The 14,837-nt window shown below is 37.3% G+C and overlaps 1 protein-coding gene and 1 long non-coding RNA gene across 2 annotated transcripts; one reads left to right on the forward strand and one right to left on the reverse strand.

Annotated features, from left to right (window-relative positions):
• Positions 1-7,590: 7,590 nt before the first annotated feature.
• On the forward strand, positions 7,591-10,574 carry ptger4c (prostaglandin E receptor 4 (subtype EP4) c). Its single transcript, XM_048164448.1, has 2 exons — positions 7,591-8,969; positions 9,670-10,574. Exons 1-2 carry the CDS (start codon positions 8,187-8,189, stop codon positions 10,261-10,263), a joined length of 1,377 nt encoding a protein of 458 aa, XP_048020405.1. The 5' UTR covers positions 7,591-8,186; the 3' UTR covers positions 10,264-10,574.
• On the reverse strand, positions 9,677-14,229 carry LOC125251440. The gene is made up of 4 exons (XR_007180999.1): positions 14,024-14,229; positions 13,669-13,752; positions 9,914-10,171; positions 9,677-9,801 (listed from the first exon to the last, which is right to left on the reverse strand). It is a non-coding gene; the product is annotated as an uncharacterized LOC125251440 (long non-coding RNA).
• Between the last annotated feature and the right edge of the window lie 608 nt (positions 14,230-14,837).

The raw sequence follows: 14,837 nt of genomic DNA on the forward strand, positions 1-14,837 counted from the left end.
GGTGACTGGTTTATTTTGAAATAGAAATCTTTTGTAACATTATAAATGTCTTTACTGTCACTTTTGATCAATTTAAAGATTAAAAAGTATTCATTTCTTACTCACCCCCAAACTTTGAAATGGCCATGTAAAACAATCATCTTTAATTCCAACCATGCTCTGAGTGTCAAAACAAGACAGTAACAAAGGCATAATTCAACCAGATTCAGATGTGTGATATTTCTATAGAACAGCTAATCTTGTAATTTATTGAAATGTGCTTCATTTATGTAATTGATTTTCTATTGACATTCCATTGATTATGTGTGTAATCACCCCTTTTGTTTTTTTCTCTCAAGGGAATTTCATCACAAGGGAACAACTGAAATGATTTGGAGCAATAATAATTCACTTGACTTGGATTTCTTTTTATTTTACACAAAACCTGTCTGTGTATGTATGTGTATGAATAACTATTTGAATGCATGTAAATGCATGTACTGTATATAAATATGTTTATGTATATGTACTGTATATGAATATATGTTCACGTATGTGTTTATGTATATGTACTGTATACGAATATGTATTATGTTTATGTATCTGTTTATGCATACAGCATATGCACACTATCATTCAAAAGTTTTTTTTATTATTATTTTATACGATTTTTAGGTAACACTTTACTTGAAGGGGTGTGCATAAGACTGACATGACACCTTCATAATCTTGACATGACACATGTCATGAATATGAAGGAGGTTTTTTGAATGTTTATGACAACTGTCATTAAGTGTCATTCGCTCAATTATGTCATTTTTAATGCAAAGATGACATTGTTTGAGATGTCCGAGTTATGACAACTTGACATAAACCAATACATCATAACCTGTCAGTGTCTTTGTCATGACAACTTGACATTATTTAGCTTTATGGGTTAACATTACATTAAACTGTCATGTGGTTGGTTTTGACACTGGCTGTCATGAGGCCATTATAATAAATATGTCATAAATATGTATCTTGAGCTCAAGTACAGTGGTACAAACTGAATTTGTCATTAAAATGTCATTAAGTGACAATACTCTGACAAATAATTTTATAACAGCGTCATGACTATTTTTCATTTCATGTTTTTTTTTTCTTCGTTTTTTTTTTTTTTTTAAGTTTCCTCCAACAGAAGGTCAGATAATAGACAATTTCAAATTTCGTAAAAAAGATGACACTGTTATATGGTAACACTTCATTTTAGGGTCTTTTAACTATTTGCTTATTACTATTAGCATTCATATGGCTAAAATATTGTCTATTTATTAGTACTTATAAAGCACATATTAATGCCTTATTCTGCATGATCTTATTCTACATTCTTAATCCTACCCAATACCTAAACCTAACAATTAACTATATGCAGTAAATTAAGAGTTTATTGAGGGAAAAGTCATAGTTAATCGTTTATAAATGTGTTCCCTATACTGAAATGTTACCAAAATAATGTAATGTAATGTTAACCTATAAAGCTAATTAGTTTTTTTAAGTTTGTTAATTAATCTGCTATGTCATGTTTATGACAGGTTATGATGTTTTGCTAATGTCAAGTTGTCATGACAAAGACACTGACAGGTTATGATGTGTTGGTTTATGTCAAGTTGTCGTAACAAAGACATCTCAAACAATGTCATCTTTGCATTAAAAATGACATAATTGAGCGAATGACACTTAATGACAGTTGTCATAAACATTCATAAAACCTCCTTCATATTCATGACACGTGTCATGTCAAGATTATGAAGGTGTCATGTCAGTCTTATGCACACCCCTTCAAGTAAAGTGTTACCTATTTTTATTATTTATTTTTTTTAGATAAGTCTCCATGTTGAACCAGGATACATTTTCTTTCATGAAAAATACAGTAAAAACTAATTTCAAATAACAGTTTTCTATTTGAATATATATATTTTAAAGTAATTTATTCCTGTGATGGTAAAGCTGAATTTTCAGCATCATTACTCCAGTCTTCAGTGTCACATGATCCTTCAGAAATCATTCTAATATGATGATTTGCAGCTCAAGAAACATTTCTTCTATTATCAATGCTGAAAACAGTTGTGCTGCTTAATATTTTTGTGGAAACTGGGATCCTTTTTTCAGGATTCTTTGATAAAAAACAGAAAGTTTAAAAGAACAGCATTCATTTGAATTAGAAATATTTTGTAACATTATAAATGACTGTACTGTCACTTTTCATCAATTTAACATGCTGAAGACATTGCTGAAGAATTTCACACACAATAAAAATCTTACTGACCCCAAACTTTTGAAGTAGTGTATATGCATATTGACAAGTGAATTTTACATTATTATTAAAAATATGGAATTTAAATCTTTTGATGAGATTCTACTGAGATCCAGTGTTGGGAGTAACGGATTACAAATAATGCAAGTTATGTAATCAGATTACTTTTTTCCAAGTAACTAGTAAAGTAACGCATTACTTTTAAATTTACAACAAAATATCGGAGTAACTTTCTCAAATAAGTAACGTAAGTTTGTTTTCTCATGTATTGACTGACACCATGTTGAGAGAAATCTGGAGTATAGGTCCCAGGCATACACTGTGCAATTTCGACACTCAGAAGCTTGTGAGCTCTTGAACACATCACAAGTCTGTTAACCTGATAATTGTGTCAAAGTAGTTGGTACCAGAACGACTGTACTGCATGGTGAGCTGGCGGAAGTCACGTGAGCTTTAGCGCTAAGCACAGAGATTTGAGTTTTCATTGTTGCTGTTAGACGCCACCATCTGATGGACAGAAAAATAAAAATAATTAAAGCTGCAAGCACCTGGGGCCACTGCCACCGGTGGCCTTAGGAAAACAGTGAACAGTGGGCAACATGCATTTAAATGTGTAAACATAGGAGAAATATGGCAAAGTCATTTTGACGTGCCACACTTCCTGCTGCCAGAAGGTGGCGCTTTGACTATAACTGAATATTGGCATATAGGTGTCCTTATCACACATGTGAAGTTTGGGGCAGATCGGGCACTGGATGCCTGAGTTACAACAGCTTCCTCTTTCATGGTGAAACATCAGATTTTGTCAGGCCGCCACAGACACACCCATCAGCGAAAACTCAAGATCATCACTAAGGCCTTAAGAATACACTGACCAAATATGATGTTGATCTGGTTAAATCTCAATGAGGAGTTAATCACACTGTAAAACATAACATTTCCTGTTACTCACAGATGGCGCTATGACTGTAACTGAATATTGCCATGTAGATGTTTTCAGGCCAGGACTCTAATAAAACATGTGAAGTTTTGGGCAGATCGAACATTGTGTGAGTTACAACAGCTTCCTGTTTCATGGCGAAACATCAAATTTTGTCAGGCTGCCACGGACACTCCCTTCAGGGAATACTCAAGATCTTCACAATTTAATGTCGCAAAGGCCTTTAGATTAGACTGACCAAATATGACGTTTATCTGATAAAATCTCTAGGGGGAGTTTGTTAAAGTACAACGTCTGGAAATGGCAAAAACTGCACAAATTTTGCAGAGAAAATTCAAAATATGGGTTTTCAGATTTTGCACCCACACATTTTTGTAGGTATTGGGCTGTCACATGTGTCTACGGAATTTCATACCTGTACGTGAAACGTAGCGCGAAGGGCACTTAATCGAAATTTTGTAGGTGGTGCTATCGGGCCATTTTGCCACACCCAATTCTGAAACCCATATCAGACTTAAAGTTTCACCACTTCTAACGCATGTGCAAAGTTTCATTAGTTTTCGAGCATGTTCAGGCCCTCAAAGTGCAATTCATTTCAGAGAAGAATAATAATTGACTGAGCAATTACAATAGGGTCCTCACACCAACGGTGCTCGGGCCCTAAATAGGCCTGAAAAGATGGCTGTGCAGGTGATTAGGTGAATAGCAGAGAACAGCATGGTTATTCAGTTCAACAAAAACAACTAGAGAGTGTTGGCTATTTGAGTGTCAGTGTATGCGCACACTAGGGCTGCTAGAAGCATATGTGATGAGATTGTATGATATATGTAGCCTGTATGTACGTACGTTGTATGATTTGGGTCTAGGGGAGAGCTGGTCAAATTCGGGCAGACTCCCTGAATTTTTAAAAACATGTTTAAAAATTTTCGGGAGCTTGGGAGGTGCTCCTAAGGTACCCGACTCGGCTCATAATTCCTCTCACATGATGTAAGCCACGACCATACGAGCATCAACGACTGACATGTGATTTCTCCCGAAGGAGAACAATGCTTGCAAGTTCCTACTACAGCAAAAATCACACACCCGGCATAAGGTGTTGTGTGCAAACAAACAAGCCCAGGTCAGAAAAAGGAACAAAAAAGTTACGTAACATTACTTTCCATAAAAAGTAACCAACGCAAATAGTAACTTTTTAGGGAGTAATGCAGTATTGTTATGCATTACTTTAAAAGTAACTTGTCTCAACACTTCTGAGATCTAGATATATTAAATATTGATTTCGTACCAAATGGGAGATGATCAAGGTGAAAGATTTATGCGGCACTATTTGTGCTATAAATGATTCTCCACAGACATTTATAGTATGTGTTTGCTGATAAAATAGCTATCTGTATATATACTTACCACGCACACATTCAGCCAGTCAACCTCTAAATAAGCAGGGTATAAACGCCTCCTCTCTGTGTGTGATGTGGGCGTGTGAGTGTTGGCGTCTATGGCCAAAAGGTTATTGTAGAAAGATATGAAAGGCTGCGTGAGACGTTTGCCCGGGGTGCCGGCCGCGCACACACTGACTGCTGCTTGCATCAGGGCAGAATCTACTTACAGAGACAGAGACCAAGCAGAGCTGTCACATGGTAGCATTGCTCTTTAACTCCCTTGAGATGATGAATTCTTTCATTACCTCCATTAGACCTCAAGCCCAGGGTTCACGACTGCTATCAGATACCTGTGGTGGACAGAGGAAGAGCTTTAACGAGATCCTGTGTTGAGAAAGGCTCTGCTGTCATCTTACACACTCCCATAGGTACAGCAGCATGCATGGCTTCATATAGATTCCTGCAGATTCATTACCGTCCCTGTGCCATAATACTCCCAAATGGATTAGGAGATGGATGCAAAGATTTTCTCAGTCCAAACACTGAGATCAATACCTCTCCACTGCCTATACATCAGCTCAGGATGTGCAGTGCGTGTGAGGGACTTTTTGTTCATCTTCATGAAATTTGCAATTTAATCACAATCATTGATTATATGAGAAGACTATTCGGGTGACTAACAAGACTACATAACAATGATCTGCTTCACTACGACATAAATATTTTTTTAGTTTTTACAGGTGCAGTGATGAAGGATGCATAAGAATACTGGCTTTGTCACAAGACATTCCAAGGTGAGGGGAAAACAATAGAAGTGAGAGAAACAAAGAATAATTGTTTGACAAACTTTGGCCCTGAGAAGACAAAACAATTTGTAAAACACACACACACACACACACACACACACACACACACACACAAATATATATATATATATATATATATATATATATATATATATATATATATATATATATATATATATATATATATATGTATATATAAGTATAAGTAATGGAGAAATTTAGTATAGGTGCATCTCTAAATATACATATATATATATTTTGAAAGAAATGCAAATAAACACTTTATTCTCTCCATTTCATCAACTTGTTTCACAGTAACTGGTATCAGTTATAAACAAACACATTACTCCAATTAGTATATCAATACACATTAACTAAATTATGAAGATTAAATTTATATTTCTTAACTTTCTAAATGTTATTAATTCATATATAACTATTATTATTGAACATCAAACAGTTTGCATTTTCTTTATACAAAGCACAAATGCAGTGCATTTTTCTGCCCTCTTTTGATTGACAGGATATATCGGCCCTTCGAAGCAGGGAAAATGGGCAAGCGTAAGGATTTGAGTGAGTTTGACAAGGGCCAAATTGTGATGGCTAGATGAATGGGTCAGAGCATCTCCAAAACTGCAGCTCTTGAGGGGTGTTCCCGGTCTGCAATGGTCAGTATATATCAAAAGAGGTCCAAGGAAGGAACAGTGGTGAACCGGCGACAGGGTCATGGATGGCCAAGGCACATTGATGCACGTGGGGAGAGAAGGCTGGCCCGTGTGGTCCGATCCAACAGAAGAGCTACTGTAGCTCAGATTGCTCAAGAAGTTAATGCTGGTTCTGATAGAAAGGGGTCACAACACACAGTGCATCACAGTTTGTTGCGTATGGGGCTGCAGACCAGTCAGGGTGCCCATGCTGACCCCTGTCCAATGGACCACAGAGCAATGGAAGAAGGTGGCCTGGTCTGATGAATGATGTTTTCTTTTACAGCACGTGGATGGCCAGGCGTGTGTGCGTCACTTACCTGGGAAACACATGGCACCAGGATGCACTATGGGAAGAAGGCAAGCAGAGACAGTGTGATGCTTTGGGTAATGTTCTGCTGGGAATCCTTGGGTCCTGCCATCCATGTGGATGTTGCTTTGACACGTACCACCTACCTAAGCATTGTTGCAGACCATGTACACCCTTTCATGGAAACAGTATTCCCTGGTGGCTGTGTCCTCTTTCAGCAGGATAATGCGCCCTGACACAAAGCAAAAATGGTCCAGGAATGGTTTGAGGAGCACAACAATGAGTTTGAGGTGTTGACTTGGCCTCCAAATGCCTGATCGGTGTATATATATATATATATATATATATATATATATATATATATATATATATATATATATATATATATATATATATATATATGAAAACATTTGAACAGGATGAAGATGTCACAATTTTTCTTATTTTGTTTAAATATCATTGTTTTTCATGTAGTACTGCCCTTCGGAAGCAACAGAAGATACTTGCATGTTTCCTGGAAGAAAAATTAAGTACAATTTTCTTGATATTGAATTCAAAAGTTTTCAGCCCCCGACTCTTAATGCATCGTGTTTCCTTCTGGAGCATCAGTGAATGTTTGAACCTTTTTTAATAGTTGTGTTTGAGTCCCTCAATTGTCCTCAGTGTGAAAAGACGGATCTCAAAATCATTCAGTCACTGCTGCAAAGGGTTCAAATATGCAAAAAATGCTTGAAAACTGAAGAATCTGCAGGACCCAGAGGATTTTTCTGAAGAACAGAGCTCAGTTTAACTGCTCAAAACAAAAAAACAGTCATAGATCGTACAGGTAACCACACACAGTATTGAGAATCAATGGTTCACGTACTTTTGAACGGGGCCATTTTAATAAATTCAGCTATTTTTTTTTTTGTCTTGTGAACTAAATGCAAACATCTTTTATGTAAAATATCTTACTCAGGACAGTACTAAATAAAAAATAACATGCAATTTTTGTATGATCTCTCTTTTTTTATTAAAATTATTCACATTTTCACAGATTCTGCAAGTGGTTCACATACTTTTTCTTGCAACCGTACATATATTATGATATGTTCACTGACATAAATACTTTTGAGAGATGAACTAAGGATTTTGTGTCACAGGCTTTTTGTGTAATCTATTGTGTGGTGCTGTTTGTACGAATTGTTTCGAGAAATGTACTGACTGGTTAAGGATGATTTGACAATACTGAGAAAAAATGTCAGAGGATAAATAGTCTTTTGAGTTGAATGCTCAGTTATTAAGCAATTATTCACATGAAACAAATATGGTTGTAATCAAGTCACAGCATATATTATTATTATTTTCTATTCATACATTTAGACACAGTGGGCAACAGAGAATGATATTGCTCTGCAAAATAATGCTATTAAACATGCAAAACGTCTGCCACTATTCTTGCAATTCCTCACTGAATTGAACTTGTTACAAACTACACACCTGCGTTTACAATTAGCTATATTTGGCTGCATGGGATTGCACGTGACGTCACTCTCTATTGCTGACATCACATGGTGGAAAGAGGAGCTGTGGGTTTCTATAAAAGCAGTGACACCTTTGAGTCCAATCAATGCCACAGAGAGATGCGAGTAAACTTAAGAGGTAAAGAAATCTGTTCGTTATTTATTTAGTGAACTCTCTGTATGTGCAGTGGATGCACACTGTACTTATGGAAAAACGAAGTGTACACTTTTTAGTTTGTCGAGCCACTCGCACCTGTTAACCTGTCAGACATGAATGATTCACTGAATTTCAATGTGTCAGAAGTGCGCCTGGACTATCGCTCTCTCATCACTTCGGCCACTATGTTTGGCGTCGGAGTCCTCGGAAACCTCGTGGCGATCGTGGTGCTGTGCATCTCCAAGAAGGAGCAGAAAGAGACCACCTTTTACACTCTGGTGTGCGGGATGGCCATCACGGACCTGCTGGGCACCTGTTTCACCAGTCCGGTGGTCATCGCCACATACATCGCGGGCAGGTGGCCGGGCGGAGCGCTCCTATGCCACTTCTTCTCCTTCTCCATGCTGTTCTTCGGCTCGGCTGGGATGTCTATTCTGTGCGCCATGTCAGTGGAGAGATATCTGGCCATAAACCACGCGTACTTCTACTCTCAGCATGTGGACCGAGCCATGGCTCGGTTCGCGCTGATGGCGACGTATCTGGCCAATATCGTGTTGTGCATCATGCCCAGTTTTGGTTTCGGAAAACACAAAAGACACTTTCCCGGAACTTGGTGCTTCTTGGACTGGCGCGCCATGGACCCCGTCGGCGCAGCGTACACGTTTCTGTACGGAGGTTTCATGCTGCTGTTGATCGCCATCACCGTCCTGTGTAATTTCGCTGTGTGCCGTTCACTGGTCGGGATGAGTAAAATGAGTCGCATGGTGAGGGCAGAGGTATCCGGGCACGCGGGGTCCAGGCGCAGATTCAAATTAACATCTGCGGCGGAGATCCAGATGTTCTGGCTGTTAATTTTCATGACCATCGTGTTCCTGATATGCTCCATCCCTTTAGTGGTGAGTTATTCAGTCGTACTTCGTTGTGGTCAGCGAGTGTTCATATTATTTGTTCTTTGTTTATTACATATTATTTATGAATAAGCGCTATTCCATTGGAGCTTGTTCATTTAATCCTGCCAATCATCAACGCAACATAACTTACCTCACAACCGTGACAAATCTTTCGGCACCCAACCACAACTTCAGTTCCACTTTTATATATAGAAATGAATTACTATTTTCATTAGTCTCTTAATCATACTATTTAGAGCTCCAGTGGAGTCTCAGACTCCAATCAAGCGAAATCAAATTTGATTACACGAACATGCTGGACTTTTTTATCTGGATTTATTAATATTCAAAAATAAAATAAGAATGCACTTCTTACTAAAATGAATTGAATACTTGGGGCTTAAAGACTCTCATGACTGTCTGTTTATTATTATTATTATTATTATTATTATTAGGTTTTAATATGGTCAAATGGAGTAACCTTAAGAAAACTTGATATTATTTGAGATTTTAAAAATATAAAAATTTTAAATGTATCAATTAATGATTAAGTTATGTACAATAATGCGTATTCAAGGTGCAATGAAAATATTCTCGCTTCTAGGATATACATATAGGCTACATGTATATAATGTGTAATATTGACACAATTGTTATTACATCTTTTCTAATTTGAATGGGATTTTATTTTTGTTCAATTTAACAGGTTCGCATTTTTGTCAACCAGCTGTATGATCCTGCTTACATATCATCAGGCAAAAGTCCAGACTATCGCAGTGATCTCCTGGCTATTAGATTCGCCTCCTTCAACCCTATACTGGATCCATGGGTGTATATTCTGTGCAGGAAAAACTTATTAACTAAAGGTTGCACGCAACTCAAGCGTATCATCGGACTGAGGAAAGGGGATCATAGTCATGTTTTGGTTTGGATGGATGGTCAGCACTCACCTCCGTCATTTGCGCAAAGCAATTGCACAAGTTATGCATCCTTGCGCACAGCCAGCTGTAGAAACGACGTGGGTAAACAGACCTGCACGAACACTAAATCTTATGTGGACTTAACCCTTCGCCAGGCATGGGACTTTGATACAGCCCTGGCTGAGTTTCATCCTTTCAGCGTCGAGCAGAACGGTGTCATGGGTTTTGATGAAGACGAAGGAGCATCAAGCCCCAAACTCCACACCAAGACTGTTGTAGTGCTACCAGCTGCTGAAATATTAGAAAACAAAGCTGAAATAGTGACCTGCACTTTCAGTACACCAAGTTCATGTATATCAGAAAAGTGCATGAGACAATGATGCCAATAGAGATTCATTCTTTAAAGCACTGTGAGAAAAAAAAAGACTTTTTCTCTTTTCTGTTATTTTACATTCACAAGAAATTCTGTGAATTTGCTTCATTTTGATTCCGAATGATCCTGATTTTAGGATTAAATCATAACACTTGTATATCTATGTTTTGTTAGATGACATGGATGTGTTTGATATATGGTTATGGATATGCTGCTTCCTTCTACTGTGCTGTGCCATGTTGCATGATGGGTTGTACTTGAAATGTGACTTGTAAAACTGTGAATAATTTATTAAAGGTGCAATTTATTTTCATCATATGCAAGAGTGCAACTGACTGAAAAACTCTAACAATTCAAAAACCCTAAAACAATCTAAAAAATGAAATGCTTATATTGTAAAAAGCTAAAAACATAGTCTTTCAGATAAAATAATAAAAACAATTTAATTAAAACATAGAATGACCATGTATCTAATAGATTTAACAACACTCAAGGATGACAACTCAGTGATACTTGAATTTTGGTGCTTAATATATAAATATTTTTAAAGGGATAGTTCACCCAAAAATTAAAATTTGATGTTTATCTGCTTACCCCCAGCGCATCCAAGGTGTAGGTGACTTTGTTTCTTCAGTAGAACACAAATGATGATTTTTAACACCAACCGTTGCCGTCTGTCAGTCATATAATGCTAGTGGATGGGAACTTCTACTATAAGAGTAAATAAAACTTGCATAGACAAATCCAAATTAAACCCTGCGGCTCGTGACGGCACATTGATGTCCTAAGACAAGAAACGATCGGTTTGTGCGAGAAACCGAACAGTATTTATATCATTTTTTACCTCTAATACACCACTATGTCCAACCGCGTGCAGCACTCGTTAGTAAGGTCTGATCGCGCTCTGACAGCGGCAGTGATGTCTCGCTCTCATTGAAGTATATGCGCGAGACATCACTGCCACTGTCAGAGCGCGATCAGACCAAACGAATCGAGTGATGAATGCAGTTGGACATAGTGGTGTATTAGAGGTAAAAAATGATATAAATACTGTTCGGTTTCTCGCACAAACCGATCGTTTCGTGTCTTAGGACATCAATGTGTCGTCACGAGCCGCAGGTTTTAATTTGGACTTGTCTAAGCAAGCTTTATTTACTCTTAAGGCAGAAGTCCCCATCCACTCCCATTATTTGACTGACAGACGGCAACGGTTGGAGTTAAAAATCATCATTTGTGTTCTACTGAAGAAACAAAGTCACCTACATCTTGGATGCGCTGGGGGTAAGCAGATAAACATCAAATTTACATTTTTGGGTGAACTATCCCTTTAACATCCCAATACTCTTCATCTGAATTTATGACTAACATTACAGCACTGATATTTTTGAAAAATCCATCTTAAATAATGTTGTATTTCCATAGAATTCAAAAACAGAATAAAATACTTGTTATTTAAATGTACACAAACAATGTACCTTTGAAGCAAGAGAAAAACACTGTTTGCAGCCAGATGGTGTAGTTAAAACATCCACCAGCAGGGGCGAACTAGCCCTTAAAAACTCTGGTCTACAGCCAAAATGCTTCTGAAAAAAATGTCAAACTTTACTTAGTCACTATGCCATTGGGTCAGTATATACCTTGACTTGGGAATGGTGGAAAATAAGTGAGTAACAAAGGGAAGGCATCATCTAATTTAAAACAGAAATTATTAAAATTAATCTTTGACTGGATCTATGAACAGTGGACAGTACTTGCTTTTTAGGCAAAATAATGAGTGATGCAACCTGAAGCTTTTTTTTGACATACATGAATTGCATCATATTCCTAGAAATCACCGATGATGAAATCATAATGAAGCTCACATCTCTCTGCTGAACAATATATCAGCTCAAGAAATGATACAGCAGGGGTGCAAAACTCAATTCCTGGAGTGCCACAGCCCTGGAGAGTTTAGTTTCAACCCTGCTCCAACAGCTTGAAGGACTTGATTAGCTGGATCAGGAGTGTTTAATTGGGGTTGCAGGGCTGCTCTCTTATTTGTCACTGTTTAATTTTACAAATGGACACATTTCTGTTTAAAGGTGCAATATGTAAGATTTTGCAGTAAAACATCCAAAAACCGCTAGGCCAGTGTTATATATTTTGTTCAGTTGAGTACTTACAATATCCCAAATGTTTGCAACTATTTGTAAATCATGAGGAAATTGCAATTTTAGGCTCTGGGACGTGTGAGCTGTGTTGCCTCACACTCATGACCGGAAAAGTGAATGCAGCGCCGGCGACTGCAGCATAATAAAAGTTCCGCTGTTTGCGGCGTGTTGCGCAATCGCACCAGCGGCCTCGTTCAGCTCCCACAACACTCGTCCTGCTCTGCTTCATACTACAGTTCCGTTAATAATCGCATCGATGAACATGATTTCTTCCCGAGTCCTATCCTAATTCTATTCCACAGTCCATTGAGGTGAAGACCACATGTCCCAAGATTCCGCGCTCAAACTTGCCGTCATCAAGCTACGCCTTTGTTTTGAATAGGCCTCTAGCGGACAGAAAATATTACATATTGCACCTTTAACCAAATCGAAGAGAGATGCCTCATACTTGTGTGAACAGTGCAGATAACTTCAAATGGAGCATAAGAAGCCCATCAGTGCTTGCAGACTATTGCTGGACGGTGACAAGAGATGCTCCATTTAAAGGGTTAGTTCACCCCAAAATGAAAATTCTGCCATTAATCACTCACTTTGTGTTTTGTTTCCTAATAAATTAGATTTTTATAACCCTTTTGCTGATTTTTAAAGTGTTACATAAACAGGGCAGGTGACAGTTACACAATATACATATTAAAATAAAATGTAAAAAGTTAAATATCTTGGAAACAGTAGCTAATCAGTTGTTTTAATTGTCATATTTGAATTCAGCACATCAAAATACATAATAAATAGCACATTTGATCTCTGAAGAAGATGACTTTTAAAAAATTGTTGACCAGTGTAACCAGCCAAACTTTGACTTGTTCCCTGATTAACTCATCTAGGACAGGAGACAGTATCGAAAAATGTAACACTTCACCTTTTAAATTTAGGCTGCTTTACAACAAGGTTTTGCTAAGAGATTTGTAATAACATTTGACATTTTTGTCAGTGCCACTGTGCATTAATTCCCATGTAATAGTGTGGCTAACAAAACACAGAATTTACATTAGTGTTTCATCTTACTGCAACTATTTTGGAGGTCAATACCTCAGATCACACTGATCCTAGTCCTTCATTAACACACAAATGGAGGCATTGGACTCAACATGTCTATTGATTTCAGTGCTGCTGTGTCAGTGGGCAAACAGATCTCTCATGGTAACTCTATCTGCCAGGATGTAAAAGACTGTCTTATTGAATGAAACATGAAGAATACTCACTGCTGAATGTCACAGTGGTCGACAATGAGATACGGGTTGTTGTTTGATAATATGTAGAGCATTGCAGTCATCTGGATTGTAAAACTAACAGAAAATAAAGTTGATTACAGATCAGGTAAATGTGGATTGTCTCTAAAGTCTAAAAAATAACTGGTCTTGTTTATTTAGTTGATCTACCATCAAAAGTGTTTGAACCGAAATAAACCTGTTGAACATTAAGCTTTGTCGTATCTTATATTGACCAGCAGAGGTCAATGCCGCACAGTTTTTAAATCGAACACTAAAATGTTGACTAAACTATAAATAAATACAATTTTACACTCTGCCGAACTGACAGACAACTTAAGTTACTTACCTAAAGCACTTTAGTTAGCACCTGTCACGATTTTTGAACAATATCCCACTCTTTTCCAGACAATGAAATTGAATGAGGAACAAAATGACTAAAATGTTACCATAAATGCCACAAAATCCACGACATGTGCCTTAATTCCATGTCTGAGAACATATATTTTGCGACAAACAACAAGTTATTGGCCTAATCCTGATGATCTTCATTCCATTGAGCAGCGAACGGATCCTTGAGTCATCGTCACTGAGTCAGTTGAACTCGTAAATTAATCGTTCAGACAGAGATTTTCAGTGCACATCTTGATTTACGTTATAATATGGCATCAGAAGAGTTGGAATACAATTGAATGTGAACCACTTTAATGATGCCTTTGTGTCATATAATGTGGACCTCCAGTTCATTCACTTTCATAAGGCGTATCCAGGAAATTACAGTTTCTCAATTTTGTTTCCCACAGAATACAGTCATAGGCCTACAAGTTTAGGACGACTTGGAGGTGAGTGAATGATGACAGAACTTTCATATTTGGACGAACTATTATTTTAATACAATATAATCTTGCCTTTTTCTGATTTGTGCTTCTGTGAATAATGACAATAAGTTCGTTTCCCACACAATGTAAACATAAGCAGCTGAAACAGTATGCAAAATATCTACAGTGCTCCAATTAAGAAAGAAGTATGGTTTTATAATGATATAAAGGTCAAAGGATTTTCTTTTTGCACAAACTAATCTTTAAACTACAGACCACTGAAGAGTACTAAGATATTGTGATCACATTATTGCAAGCATCTGGTCCTTGTAGTGCAGTTATACC

Source organism: Megalobrama amblycephala, linkage group LG17 (genome assembly GCF_018812025.1).
Source record: "Megalobrama amblycephala isolate DHTTF-2021 linkage group LG17, ASM1881202v1, whole genome shotgun sequence".
Taxonomy (NCBI): domain Eukaryota; kingdom Metazoa; phylum Chordata; class Actinopteri; order Cypriniformes; family Xenocyprididae; genus Megalobrama; species Megalobrama amblycephala.

Coding starts and splice junctions, on each gene's coding strand:
- ptger4c (XM_048164448.1), top strand. CDS start 8,187: ATGAATGATTCACTGAATTTCAATGTGTCAGAAGTGCGCCTGGACTAT. Junction 8,970..9,669: donor TATGCTCCATCCCTTTAGTG/GTGAGTTATTCA, acceptor TCAATTTAACAG/GTTCGCATTTTTGTCAACCA.